At 39.9% G+C, this 12,449-nt stretch overlaps 2 protein-coding genes across 6 annotated transcripts; one reads left to right on the top strand and one right to left on the bottom strand.

The window, feature by feature from the left end:
• Positions 1-235: 235 nt before the first annotated feature.
• Positions 236-4,596, bottom strand: LOC112291802 (exocyst complex component EXO84B). Of its 2 annotated transcripts, none has more exons than XM_024539705.3 (8): positions 3,742-4,596; positions 3,504-3,601; positions 2,752-3,373; positions 2,204-2,620; positions 1,897-2,043; positions 1,400-1,756; positions 973-1,298; positions 236-776 (listed from the first exon to the last, which is right to left on the bottom strand). In XM_024539705.3, the coding sequence occupies exons 1-8, from the start codon at positions 3,970-3,972 to the stop codon at positions 632-634; spliced, it is 2,343 nt and encodes a 780-aa protein (XP_024395473.1). In that variant the 5' UTR covers positions 3,973-4,596; the 3' UTR covers positions 236-631. The 2 variants fall into 2 exon arrangements, with proteins under 2 accessions (XP_024395473.1, XP_024395474.1); XM_024539706.3 differs by having other exon boundaries at positions 3,764-3,904.
• Positions 4,597-8,397: 3,801 nt separating this feature from the next.
• Positions 8,398-12,098, top strand: LOC112291955 (5'-methylthioadenosine nucleosidase). 4 transcript variants are annotated; one of them, XM_090255544.1, is made up of 10 exons: positions 8,461-8,640; positions 8,871-9,338; positions 9,603-9,678; positions 9,857-9,923; positions 10,025-10,116; positions 10,287-10,393; positions 10,771-10,845; positions 10,970-11,044; positions 11,180-11,272; positions 11,424-12,098. In XM_090255544.1, exons 3-10 carry the CDS (start codon positions 9,627-9,629, stop codon positions 11,628-11,630), a joined length of 768 nt encoding a protein of 255 aa, XP_090111670.1. In that variant the 5' UTR covers positions 8,461-8,640; positions 8,871-9,338; positions 9,603-9,626; the 3' UTR covers positions 11,631-12,098. The 4 variants fall into 4 exon arrangements, with proteins under 4 accessions (XP_024395760.1, XP_024395763.1, XP_090111670.1 ...); XM_090255543.1 differs by having other exon boundaries at positions 8,487-8,640; positions 9,024-9,338; XM_024539992.3 differs by lacking the exon at positions 8,871-9,338 and having other exon boundaries at positions 8,398-8,640.
• The last annotated feature ends 351 nt before the right edge of the window (positions 12,099-12,449 follow it).

The raw sequence follows: 12,449 nt of genomic DNA, 5'->3' as shown, positions 1-12,449 counted from the left end.
ACTTTTGAAATATTAAAATGTTACTATAAAAACCAAACTAGGATTCAAAATTCATTACAATTGCCACTAGATTGTAGCAAGGTCCCATTAAACTCTTCATCAAAATCATTGCACAAACTATGTTTCCTTGTTACTCTACTTAGATAAAGTTGATAAACCATCTTCTATGATATGCAACAGTTTTCTCACCATCATTCAATTCCACTATCTAAATATATATGATAAAAGACACATAACAAAAACAATATCGTGTGGTAATAAAAGCTGAAGATCATAAGTGTACATAGTTCGATTTCACAATATACGCACCAAAAGCTTGGAACAATTTTTGAAGTGCTTTACTTCTAAATGGCCTGAGCAAATGCGGAAACTGGCAGGAACTAGACAAAAAAAAAAAAAAAAAAAAAAAAAGCCCCAAGGTTACTCGTAAAAATGTGGGTTCAACATCACAATCACAAAGTTGCCGGACAAAATGAGAAGGAGCTGTGCCAATGGGGCGTGATTTTCTCATGGTCACCTGCTGCTACGAATGTCTTGTTCCGTGCAGGGTGAGCTATTATCGAGCTCCTGGAGGTCTAGGCAGATTTACAAGTGTGAAACAAGCTGCGAGCTTCCTACATTCCAGTGCATCTCAGTCATTGGAGCGCGTCGACGATACAGACTGAACATCGCTGACGTCTCGAGGTGCCACTCCACTGAGACCGAACCACTGGTCCATTAGATGGTCGAAGTTGTCGAAAACTGCAGCCTCCAACCATGCAGGGTCCGGCAGAGCACTGTATAGCACACCCAAAGAATGATTTTAGCACACAATGAAGGGGATAAAGAGATAGGAAAAGAACCAAAAATAAACCAGGCTGGGATGTTATCGTGATCTGCTAAGTGGGCAGTAATTATGCATTTCAAAAACACTTCCTTCGGGTGAGTGACTGACAGGGCAGGTGCATAGATGAATTGCCGTTCGAAACAGACCTGGTAAGTTCAGCACCACCGATTTTGTATGCTTCCTTCATGCGCTCTTCTTCCTGAGAGATTGCTTGAAACACAGTCCTCGACAAGCATCTCAAGTTCCTTGCAACGACGGTGAGGAACTGCATGTCGAATAGAAATTGCTGCAAGCCAAAAGGGCCCAGGCTGCCTGGGTCCTCTTCGATCGGGCACCATAGTTCCGGGTTTGTACTCAAATCTTTCACAAACGTTTCGGTGAGACGTATAAGGAATAGCTGCGTGACCCTATCCTTTCCAGCTAGCACATGCCCAGCCACCTGATGCATGGATACTAACTTCTGAAATATAGACTGCCACAGCAAATTTACTCCTCAGCAAAATCAAAATAAAGAAAGGTGTCAAAACAAAAGAATGGTCTACCATTTTAAGAGGAATTCTGTCAAGAACAAACCTGAAAAAGTGGTGTGGGCGTAGGATTCTCATGCCACGTGGGCACATCCGAATCAATCTGGAAATAGGTTGTCGCACTAAGCTTACTCTCGTAGTCATCATAACACAAGCTTATAATTATTCCATTACAGAGGTTTAACTTCAATGTTTCTACGTGTAATTGGAGCTGCCGCCGCAGATCCTTGAGTTCAGGTGAACGGGCTGTCAAAGATGAGGTACGCGAAACCCTCAAATCTCCGGATGATTGAGTGCCACCCGGCAAGATTGTGGAAGCTGCGCCTCCCACAAGCTCATCAACTAGTGCTGCCGCGTTGCCCAGTAATGACAACTGCTGGTCCTCACTGGCTGCTATTCGAACCTGCAGAAAAAGCCAATCGTATTTAACATCAGCCACCTTCTGAGCGACACATCACATTCACAATATCAACTGATATGAATGCATATCATGATGAAGACAAAAGAAAGAAGAAGAAGAAGATGGATTGTCTACGAGCTGACCTTCCTTTTGCCTTCCTCCTCGACCTCTTGACCGGGGAGCGCCTTAACAAGCAGTTGAACATATTGCTCAAAGATCTCCACCACACAATCCAGTACACCTTGACCCAACTGTATGCTGACAAGAGCTGGGTAGTCTTCGAGGAAGTCCTGATTAATGAGCAGGATTGCCACCAAAAATCACAGATCATCACGAGTTTACAGAGATAACATTGGTCGAGTTAAAATTGGATGGCACAACGAATAGCCCGTAACATTTAGTTTCTTCGCTATACGATGAGATAAATTCGGCATACGGCAACACACCCACCTGCACCAGTGAAAGGAAGCGGTGGCCACTGGTAGTGAGTCTCAGATTTGACATAAAGCCACGTGAACCTCGTTGAGGAGAGACATCCAGGGTCCAGTTGTCATTTGCAGCCAGAGAGCCCACATCTTCCAAAATACTGGCCAAAGTCGCTTGCAGAGCTTGTTCTACACTGGGTCGTAACAGCTTCGTGAGTGTGGGGCACAGCGTCAAACCCCGCTCTTCTAACAAAGCACAGTGTCCAAGGGCAATTTGGACACATTCTAGAGCTGCTCGCAGGCTCCCAGATGCAGCTGATGACAACAGCACATTACGTGTAATAACAGAAGCACACATTTCGGTCACTTCGGTTGCCCACAGCACTAGCTCTGAGGCATACGAGGGCACCTCACCAAATACGGCCACCGAATCTCTAGAAGCCTGCAGTTCAAATCAGCGGGATCAAAAACGATCAATAACAATAATCGGCTCAAACCAGAGAAGGGTTAGGTTCCGTAACCGCAGAAAGTAAGAATATGAGGCTTTTCAGCACAGAAACTTAAAACTCTCACTTGAGCAATGGCAGAGAAGACCAGTTGTGAAACGGCAGTAGTGTAAACACCCCCATACGAGGCGCCACCTTGTCGCAGTTGATTCATGTTACGCTTCAACCTCTCTTCGTGAGATTGCAACAACAGCGTGTGAGCACGAGATCCGTCCCCTAGCTTGTCCAACGCAGCAATGGCATGCCTGAGCTCCGAGCCTCTGAATGTGAGTTGCCGCACTGCGTCCACTAAATAAACAACCAAACCTGATTTCCTTTCCGATAAATTCTCCTCGAACTGCCGAACGGCGTCTCTATTCACGCTCTCGACTCCTCCATTTGCTTTGGAGAGTCGCACCGCTAGGGCCTCTCCTTCCTCAAGCAAAGCAAGAGCATCATCTACCCTCCGTTCTGTTAAGAGCACGTCCAGACTATCAGGAAGAAGCTCTATACGCTTCGCCAAGTCTGTAGGCTCTTCGTCGTCGTCGTCGTCGTCCTTGAAATAGTCTCTGCTAAGACGCTCCGTCGATTCAGCTAGTGGTAGAGAAGCCCCACTTCCAGCTAGAGTGCGGATCAGATCTGTTTGGGATCGCAGCATGTTGTTCATAGTCGTGACCTCAACTTCTATGTCTGAAATTTCTTGAGAGGTCCTTCACAAGCAAACACATCACCTTGTCAATGACAACGGCAGGTTTGCTCCGCAACAGGATACTAAGGCAACGAGACTAACTTCAATTACAACAAGCAATATTCAGCGAGCAGAAAGAAATGGGAAATTACCTAATGAATACGCCGTAATTTTCATAAGCATTTTTTCGCATGCTGTCTGCACATGTTTTTTGCAACTCTGTGAGCTCCTCGCATACGACCCGAATGTCCTGTCAATCAAAAGTGATAATGTCAATGGGTCCAGCTTTCGCAATGATGAACCCTCTACTCTTCTGAAATCTAAATCAGCTCAAGTCAGCATTCATGCTGAAGCAGCGATCAACACAGGACAGAGGAAAATTTTCCTAACCATCTCGCTCTTGGATACGCACTTTTGAGCATCTCCAGCCCTCTTCGAATCGCTTCTCGAATCGCTTCTCGAGTCGCTCCTCGAATCGCTCCTCGAACTGCTTTGACTCCAAGATCTCCTGTCGAGACTTGCCTCTTGCTCTTCACGATAGGAGTCATAAACGGACCTCACAGGTGCCGCCCTCGACAGGGAGCCAGGACGAGACCTCACGGAGGGCTTTCCAGACGACATTTCTCCCAGCCTCCAAGTATGCCCTCACTACCACACTCAGCCTACGGCTCTCCAACTCGGGCTCTAAAATCTACAGCATTTGCCAAGACTCCACCAATTGCGTGCTGAAACTATCTGTCAATTCTACCCGCTACTGAGGGCAACAGAGCCCCTCGAATTGAACTTCAAGGGGTTGAAAGTCTCACACGAGCTCAGAATGAAATAATGAAATAATTAAATAAAAAATACAGCGGCTGCCTCCCTGCCCGGGTCAAATCGTCACTAAAACCCCAATCTCCAATTCCTCCCCGCCCTCCTCCGCATCCCGCACTCGCAAAACATCATCTCCCTGTGCCCAATTCATTTCCGCGCACCAACGCTCAGTCCCGCTGTTGAGCACCAATCCAGAGAATCAAACCTTAACGAACAGGACGAGTACCTCGAGCAGAGCTTCAACATGTGGGCGCTGCACGGACGATCGGTAACTCAACGACTCGGCCATTCGACCATTGAAACATTCAACCACAGGGCCGTGGGAGATCTCCGTCGAAAACCAGCAGAATGCGAAAGAAGCTGGGATTTTGACCAAAAACCCATCTGCACAAGGGGAATCGCAGATGAGAATACACGCCTCCGCGCCGTGACCCCATGGAAATGACGGAATTCGTCGGGGCGGGAGCAGAAGCAGCCATGGCTTGGATTGCGTTGCTGGGTCTTCACTGCGTGCGTCCACGCCGGGGGCCTTGCGCGGGCTCCCGACGGGCTGGGTCCCGATGGCCCGTGTCACTGCATCCGCTCCCCCTCTCTCTCCCAGCCACGTTATTCTACTTGTTGGTCTTGTCATTACAGGCCGGTCATTGGATGCAATTCCAAAAACAACACCTTCTTTAGGTCCCACCTTCGCTTTGCATTAGTTGAAGTTCCGGGTCCCAGCAAGCTCCGTGAGCTAGTCTCGGTGAGTGAGGATTGTAGGCTAGCCTGCCTTGTAGTTTAGTGAAGGTTGTGTGGGCAGCATGTGTTTTCTTTTTCTTTTTCCACTTCCTCCCACATAATTTGCTTGCTCTTGACAATCTAGATGGCCTCTTGCCATGGTGTGTGTGTCTTGGACAATGTTTCTACAATTAATGGAGCTATGGAAACCTTGCATAACTTTCTTTGCTTAGTTAACAACTCTAGAGCCATGGTCACAACAATGTTTGATTTATTTTTCTTATTTTTAATGATTTTTTTCTTCTTGTTATTTATGTTTTATATTATTTTGAAGTGCTATCTGTTATATTTTTATAAAAATTCAATTATTAATTCTTATTTTTCCTTTAAAAAAATCACTAAAATCAGTAGTTGATGTCTGTGACTTATGTTTCTGAACAAGTTCATCACATTGTATTCTAATGTTATAGCTAGTAGCAAGTAGTTAAACTTATGATTATATATTTTATGTATCCTTACATGTTGCAAGTTTTTATACTGCTAATCTAACTAATAATAATAAAAATAATAATATTTTATTGGGTCTATAAAGATTATCTATCATATTGTTATAATAAAGACATTCATGTTTGATAAATAGAATATAACTTTGCCACATTCTCGAAGCATGCAAGAATGCATTTTTTTTAATCTGAGAAAGTTAAAAATATTTGATATGGTGTACGGTGATAGCAACATCCAAAAAACAATATAATACAAGATATAAATTAGAACCAAAGAAGATAAATTAGGAAACAATTCTATAATCTTTAAACTTGTTTCTAATTTAATTCTTACAAAGAAGTTTGGTGTTAGATGCTAAATCACATATTTTGATGCAAACTTCCTATCAACCACAAAAACATTCTTCTATATAATATAATCTATACAACATTTATTATAATAAGCTACTGATGTATCTCAATATCTACATCAATAATTCTCTTATTGGCAATTGCACAAGAAACCACCAATACCTCATCAAAATTCATAGTAACAATCATTTTCTATTTGCAACCATACAACAAGCCAGTAATATCTCATCAACACCTACATCAATAATCTTCTTATTGGCAATTGTATAATATACCACTGGCCCTTCTTTTGTACCTACATCAATAATCCTGTTACCAACAATCCCACAATAAGTCATTTAAACTTTTTCAATACCAAAATAAATTATATAAATTTTAGCTAAAATATAATAATAATATGTTTGTATGAACATAACAAAGAAATTATTGTATCAAATTTATTTATCTACAACACCTTTGCATTTGCTAATTTACAACACCTTTACATGTATTTTTTAATAATCCTATTATGCTATTATATATATATATATATATATATATATATCAATGTTTATAATTATTTGTAAGTACAGAATACAAGTCACTAGAGGTGTTGCTTGCAACACCAAATGTTAAATTTAAATTGGTATTAGATAGTTATTCATGCTTAACATAACACTAATGCCTTTCAAACACCATTACCAATAATCAAACCTAATGATTAGTAATATTTTTTCCCTTTTATTATTTTAATATATTATTAAAATAATAATAAAAACATAAATAATAAATAAGTAAAGAATTTTAATTAGTGATATCAATCAACAACTCTTAAAATACATCAAAAGGTTAATAAATGGTATTATAATAAAATATATTTTTTATTATTTTAAAGTAATATATTCTTTAAAAATTGATAATAATAAAATAGTATAAAAGAACTAATAGGGTTGCAAACATACTTCTATAGTTGCTAAAAAATAAATGAATATATGTAAGGCTATCTTAGCTCCATTAATTTTACATGCATTGTGTGAAGTATATGTATAGGGAAGAAGAGCCTACTATGAGAGATGGAAAACAAGAAAAGTGAGATGTAGATAGAAACAAAATAATAATAATAATAATAATAAAAATAAAAATGTCAATAATATCCTTCATTATCTTACTTACCCATGAGACTTGCTGAAACTTAAGACTTTGATTATTGTGAGAGAAGGTAGGATTTATAGATGGTCTATTTTTAAGTTTATAAAAGATAAGTAGCATTGCATATAATGTCCAAGGTCATTATAGTGTATAAATGTCTTTGGAAAATAAATTATTACTAGGTATTATTTAAGTCAATTTATAATATTTATGAACTATTCTTTTTTAATTTTGGTGATATTTTAAATCTTAAATTATTTCTTAAAGATAATTTCTTTATATCTATAATGTCATTCTATATGGATATAATATTTTTTTTTGAAGTTTTATTGCAACAACTCGTGAGTTCCATCAATTGATATTGATTAGTGGAATTGCTGAAAGTATGGTTAAAGTTATTCATAAACAAAAAAAAGTTAAAATTAGATAGACTATTTGATGAACTTCTACAATATCTTATTATTAAAATATAAAAGGAGGAAAAAGATGGTATTGTTTAATCTTATCAACTAGATAATTACAATAATGACTTGTTGCTAGTCTTGTATGTGGATTTGGTTCTAATTTGATATCATATACATCTTCTATTTTTCTGATTTTTTAACCCCCTCATCTTACTTTTTTGACATTTGTAAGATTTTACAAATAGAAATTATTAATTTTTTATAATTAATAATCATATCTTAAATGAATTATCTAATATTTAATAGTATATTTCTATTATTAAATAATTATTTACATAATAACTATGTAAAACAACTTTGATATATGAGTACATATTAAGATATATATATATATATTTATATATAAATATAAGTTTATTTTATTTTATTTTATTTTATTAATATAATATTAATAGTATTTTAAAATACTTTACAATAAGAATATGTTAATTTTAGTAAATCTATTGTATTCAATTTTATTATAACATTAAAATCATTTAAAAATCTTGGTCATTTTTTATAGCTAATACATACACACATACACACACATACATATACAAATACATGAAATCAATCATTCATTACCATCACGATGCAACAGCTTCCAACAGATTTTGGAACACAACTCAACTGGTCAAAAAATAAATGTTAATGCAACAAGAACATAACTAACTCGTTTATTCTTTTATTGATTTATAATTGTTTTATTTAAACATGAAATGCATTATTCTCCACAAGTACACCCATGTACAACAAACGTGAGAACATCCACACAAGTACCACAAAAGAGGGCGTAGTAGCATCCATGTAACATTCACATTAATATCTTACGATATTTTCAATAGATTCTTTATCATGTTGAGAAACAAACACAGTCTCCTTTTCCAGCCATCAGGTCCGATGAACGACTTTCATCCTTCTTACGAATGAGAAATGCCGTGTGCTGGTGGAATGAAGTGCCAGGCCCTCCTTTCTCGCCCCTGAAGGGGCACCTGCGTCGTGGCCATCCCCGTCCAGCGGTCGGCGTCACCCCCCCCCCGGCCACCGTTCTTTTGGAAGCAGAGGGAGAGACGTGGGCATTCGCTGGTCGCCGGGGTCGTAGTCTGTGCGACGAAGGTGGGGGTGGGGGAGGAGGAGGATGATGCGATGTGATGCGATGATCACAGGCATCGGTGTCGGAAAGCTTCGTTGGGTTTGTGCGAATCGTCTGCCCCCCACATCGCGCCTTCAGGCTCTGAATTGGCATTTTGTCGTGCACAAGTGAGAGAGGCTTTTATGCTTTTGTATTGAAGCGAGGCGTGAGCGTACACAAGAATCACCGCGTTGTTGCATTCGTAAGCTCTACGACGCTGAGATTTTCCTGTTCGTTGCGTGGTGAGCTTGTGAATGCAGATTGTCGGCAGTGCTCATGTTTGAATTTGAAGTGGTTTCTGTTTTTTTTCTTCCCCCTTTACTGGTGCTTAGATTATAGAGTAAGTGAGTATGTGGGTTGTTGAGTGTTTTGAAATTGGGTATTGAGCGATGAGCAGTTTTAAGGGATTTTTTTATTGGCTTGCGGATGCAGAATTGGTTCAAGGTTTGAGGAGTGGTTGGAAGGTCGTGTCAAACGTTCTCGGTTCACTTCTGCGTCGTAGCATTTTTTCTAGACTTTTTCTGAGTGGTGTAACGTCAATTCTCACTGTGAGAGGATGTTCTCTTGGTGGTCACGCTAAAGCAGAAGGATTATAGGATCTCCCATGTGGCTCATTCTTACCAACGAACGGATTTCTTCCTCGTTCTTCGAGTGGTCATGCGGTGAATTAGTGGGTCGACATCACGTCTGCACGTACTTAACCCGATCTTGCGTTGAAGAAATCAGAGAAGGGCCTGGAGCCAGGACGTGTTTTCTTGGGACTCTTTGTAATGCTGCGCTGTTATTGTGGTAGATTCTAGTGATTCGTTGACAGAAAGTTCCAACCAGTTCTGTTCATGCAATTCTTTTTATCAAGATATCGAATGTGTACTTTAGACATGGAGTTTAAGCATAATTTAGGTGAGCAATGAAATCCAGTTGCGAGGAGTTCTTTCATATTGTGGCAATCTCGCTGAGGACATTTTTTATATTTTTTAACCTGACATGGAAATGATTCCCAAAGATGAATTGGAGTTTGGATTGCCCGGGTGTGGATAAACGGAGCAACCAACACACAGGATTGTGGATTCCACTCATGTTATGTTATTGTGCCAATATTGATATCGAACTTCTATGTGTCTTTTGAGGCCGTGACAAATGTGAGAAGAAATTTGGTGGTTTCAGGAGAAGATTGATAGAGAATTAATAATGGGAGGATCGGGGGACGTTGGTGGGATCAAGACAGTCATGGTTGTCATTGGTGAGAGAGTTACCCAGCCTTCGTCTTGCTTTTTAATTTATTTATTTACGTTTGGAGGAGGATATATATATATATATATATATATATACATGACTTTGAAGAGCTTTATATTTTTGTAACAGACGCTTGTCTCCGAAACAGTTGTCTGACCCTTTCTTGTGCTCGTACGTGTTGCTAGCAATGCAGGCCGAAGCACTCCCCTTGGTGGAAGCGCTCGACCTTGTGGAAGACGACTTATCAGCCGTGTAAGTTATCCATCCTTTACGTCGTGCCCCTCAGGTTTATGTTGCCGTTCATGGAGGACAAAAGTGCAGATCATGTATTTCATGGCTTTTTCCTTTCGCAGATTTCCGGGAGGAGTTCCATGGAAGAAGTACTCTGGCGTACTTGATGGTCTTAATGTTCACATTGTTGTTCCTGGAAAGGACAAAGCCTTAGGTTTGCACTCATTTCACGTTTTGATACGGTGAACTAAACTACTGATAAAAAGCATCTTTGACATCCTTATCAAAGATGCAATGTTCTAATTACATGCCTAGTGAAAATTCACCTCATTCAAAAAGTTTCTCTCAACCGACATGTGAAGTTTGTCTTTATTTTTCACCTAGGCGTGGATAGCGTGGGAACTGTTCCTTCTTCTTTGCTCACATACGCAGCTGGTGTAGCTCTACAACCTAATTTGATCATCAATGCTGGCACTGCGGGTGGATTCCAGGTTACTTCATTGTTTTTTTCAATTCGTTTGTTCTTGCATCTGCTTTCAGGCATTTTCTTGTTCAGATCTACATTATGCGCATCTCTGTTTTAACATGTCGCACAAGCCCTTTGACCAGATTTATCATAATTTTTGTAAAATGTAGCCCCGCAGCGTTGCTGCAATTTTCATAGAAAGAAACCCAGTAACTTCCACAATCGATAAAAACGATAGCATTAAAGCAACAAACTTTTTCTATATGTTTATTCATTTTTTTTTATTTTTTTATTTTTTCCGTGCGCAATTCATTCCTTGAACTTCTAGATTTTATTTTTCGCTAACCATGATGACATCTTTGAGCTATGAGACCGCTTATAGTTTATTGGTTAATCTTCCAGGCAAAGGGCGCCAACATTGGCGATGTCTATGTTGCAACAGAGTTTGCCAATCATGACCGTAGGATACCCATCCCTGTGCGTAAAGAGAATGAACCTCATCTGAATTTTATTTGTTTATTGCTTGGAGTTTGTGGAGTTCCGAGCACTGATGTGTTACGGCAGTGGTAATCAGGCTGACCTCCATTTAACATTCCTACAGGTATTTGACAAGTACGGAATTGGGACCATAGTAGCCATTCCTACTGGCAACCTCATCAAAGACCTAGACCTGAAGGTGAGCCATGGCAGGATCTGAAGGTGTCTTGTTTATGATAACGTTATCCGGCAGTTGGATTGCTGTGTTTTCGTTTAGCCTGTCAGCTGGATGTCCACGACCCAACCTACTTGCTTTCTTGAATGTACCTTTTAGGAAGGAAAGGTATCCACTGGAAACTCCTTGGACATGACGCTGCAAGATGAGGAACACATAAAAGCCAACGATGCAACTGTCAAAGACATGGAGGTCAGTGCACATAAGAGGGGGCATAGACCACAAATCTACCTACCTACTTCTCTCTAGAATGTTTTGAACGAACAGCTTCGTGGGCTTTAATGCCATGCTTGTAGCTTTCGTTAATGTGGTTCTGAAAGATTCCTGGGGCCTTGTGCTGTAGGGTGCGGCAGTAGCGTACGCAGCGAATCTGTTGGCTATTCCCATGATCTCCTTGAAGGCCGTAACAGACATTGTGGATGGCACCAAGCCAACGGTGGAGGAGTTCCTTGAGAATATGTCAACAGCTGCATCGGCCTTGTCCAGGACTGTGCCTCTAGTGCTGAAATATGTGTCAGGGAAGAATGTTGCCGACCTTGATTGTTCATGAAGGTCGTATCTTGACCTCTGTCGGAAACATCTCTAGGTCCTCACCATCTTTAACTTATTAGTCGCCCTTCGATTGGATGCATGGGATGTTGGGCTTCCAGTTGTCGATCACTCTTCGTTTATATTTTGCTCCGAATGCACCAGATCTTGTCTTCTGCAAAACTTAGTACCATTTTGCTCTAAATTCTTGTAGACATGGATAGGCCTCCGAGATATGGTTTGAGCTGGTGGGTTGGAAGGTGCTTGTGCTCCAGTCGAGAGTCAGTCATAAATATACCCTGATATTGGGGAAGTGCGACGTATTGATACATGTAGGAAGAGCTTTGACCATTGAATTCAATGGAGCTGGAAACTGGACTTTTATGGGCACTGCTATAAATGTGAAGTGCGTAGCGTTGAATTTGTTTGTAGTAAGGACAATTTTATATTGTGCCTACGTAATTCTGATTTTCTTAACTTTGTTGGTAAACTCTACTGACTACTGAGGTCTATTCATCCATTTAACATGAAAGCCAGCGTCTATTGTCTGGAATTCATCTACTGAATTGGCTTTTGAGCCACATTTCGTGTATGCAAATAAACCAAAGGTTGCTGTTTATATTGTATCATTTTTGGGATCGTATCAAAACTGTTTGTGGAGTCCCAACTTTTAATGCTCAAGTCATTTTCAAGTCAATGGTGTTTTTTCTCTATTTTCCACAAAAGAATTCTATATCTTTTCATGAATACATTGTAAAGCATTTGTTTACTTAAACCAAGCAAAGTTACAAATGTGAAGTACCTTGATAGAAACTTGAAAAATTTGCCAAAACATAACATG

This window comes from Physcomitrium patens, chromosome 14, assembly GCF_059467195.1.
Source record: "Physcomitrium patens ecotype Gransden chromosome 14, ASM5946719v1, whole genome shotgun sequence".
NCBI lineage: Eukaryota > Viridiplantae > Streptophyta > Bryopsida > Funariales > Funariaceae > Physcomitrium > Physcomitrium patens.
The sequence above is the reverse complement of the archived record's forward strand: the minus strand, read 5'-3'. Positions and strand labels throughout refer to the sequence as shown.

What these genes read in the sequence shown, in the direction of transcription:
- LOC112291802 (XM_024539705.3), bottom strand. Translation starts at nt 3,972, where the DNA reads ATGTCGTCTGGAAAGCCCTCCGTGAGGTCTCGTCCTGGCTCCCTGTCG. An exon ending in TCTTCTCTGCCATTGCTCAA is followed by an intron (nt 2,621 to 2,751) that starts GTGAGAGTTTTA and finishes TTTGAACTGCAG; the next exon opens with GCTTCTAGAGATTCGGTGGC. An exon ending in GCTTCCTTTCACTGGTGCAG is followed by an intron (nt 2,044 to 2,203) that starts GTGGGTGTGTTG and finishes CTCATTAATCAG; the next exon opens with GACTTCCTCGAAGACTACCC.
- LOC112291955 (XM_024539992.3), top strand. Translation starts at nt 9,627, where the DNA reads ATGGGAGGATCGGGGGACGTTGGTGGGATCAAGACAGTCATGGTTGTC. An exon ending in GCACTGCGGGTGGATTCCAG is followed by an intron (nt 10,394 to 10,770) that starts GTTACTTCATTG and finishes TTAATCTTCCAG; the next exon opens with GCAAAGGGCGCCAACATTGG. An exon ending in TCAAAGACCTAGACCTGAAG is followed by an intron (nt 11,045 to 11,179) that starts GTGAGCCATGGC and finishes TGTACCTTTTAG; the next exon opens with GAAGGAAAGGTATCCACTGG.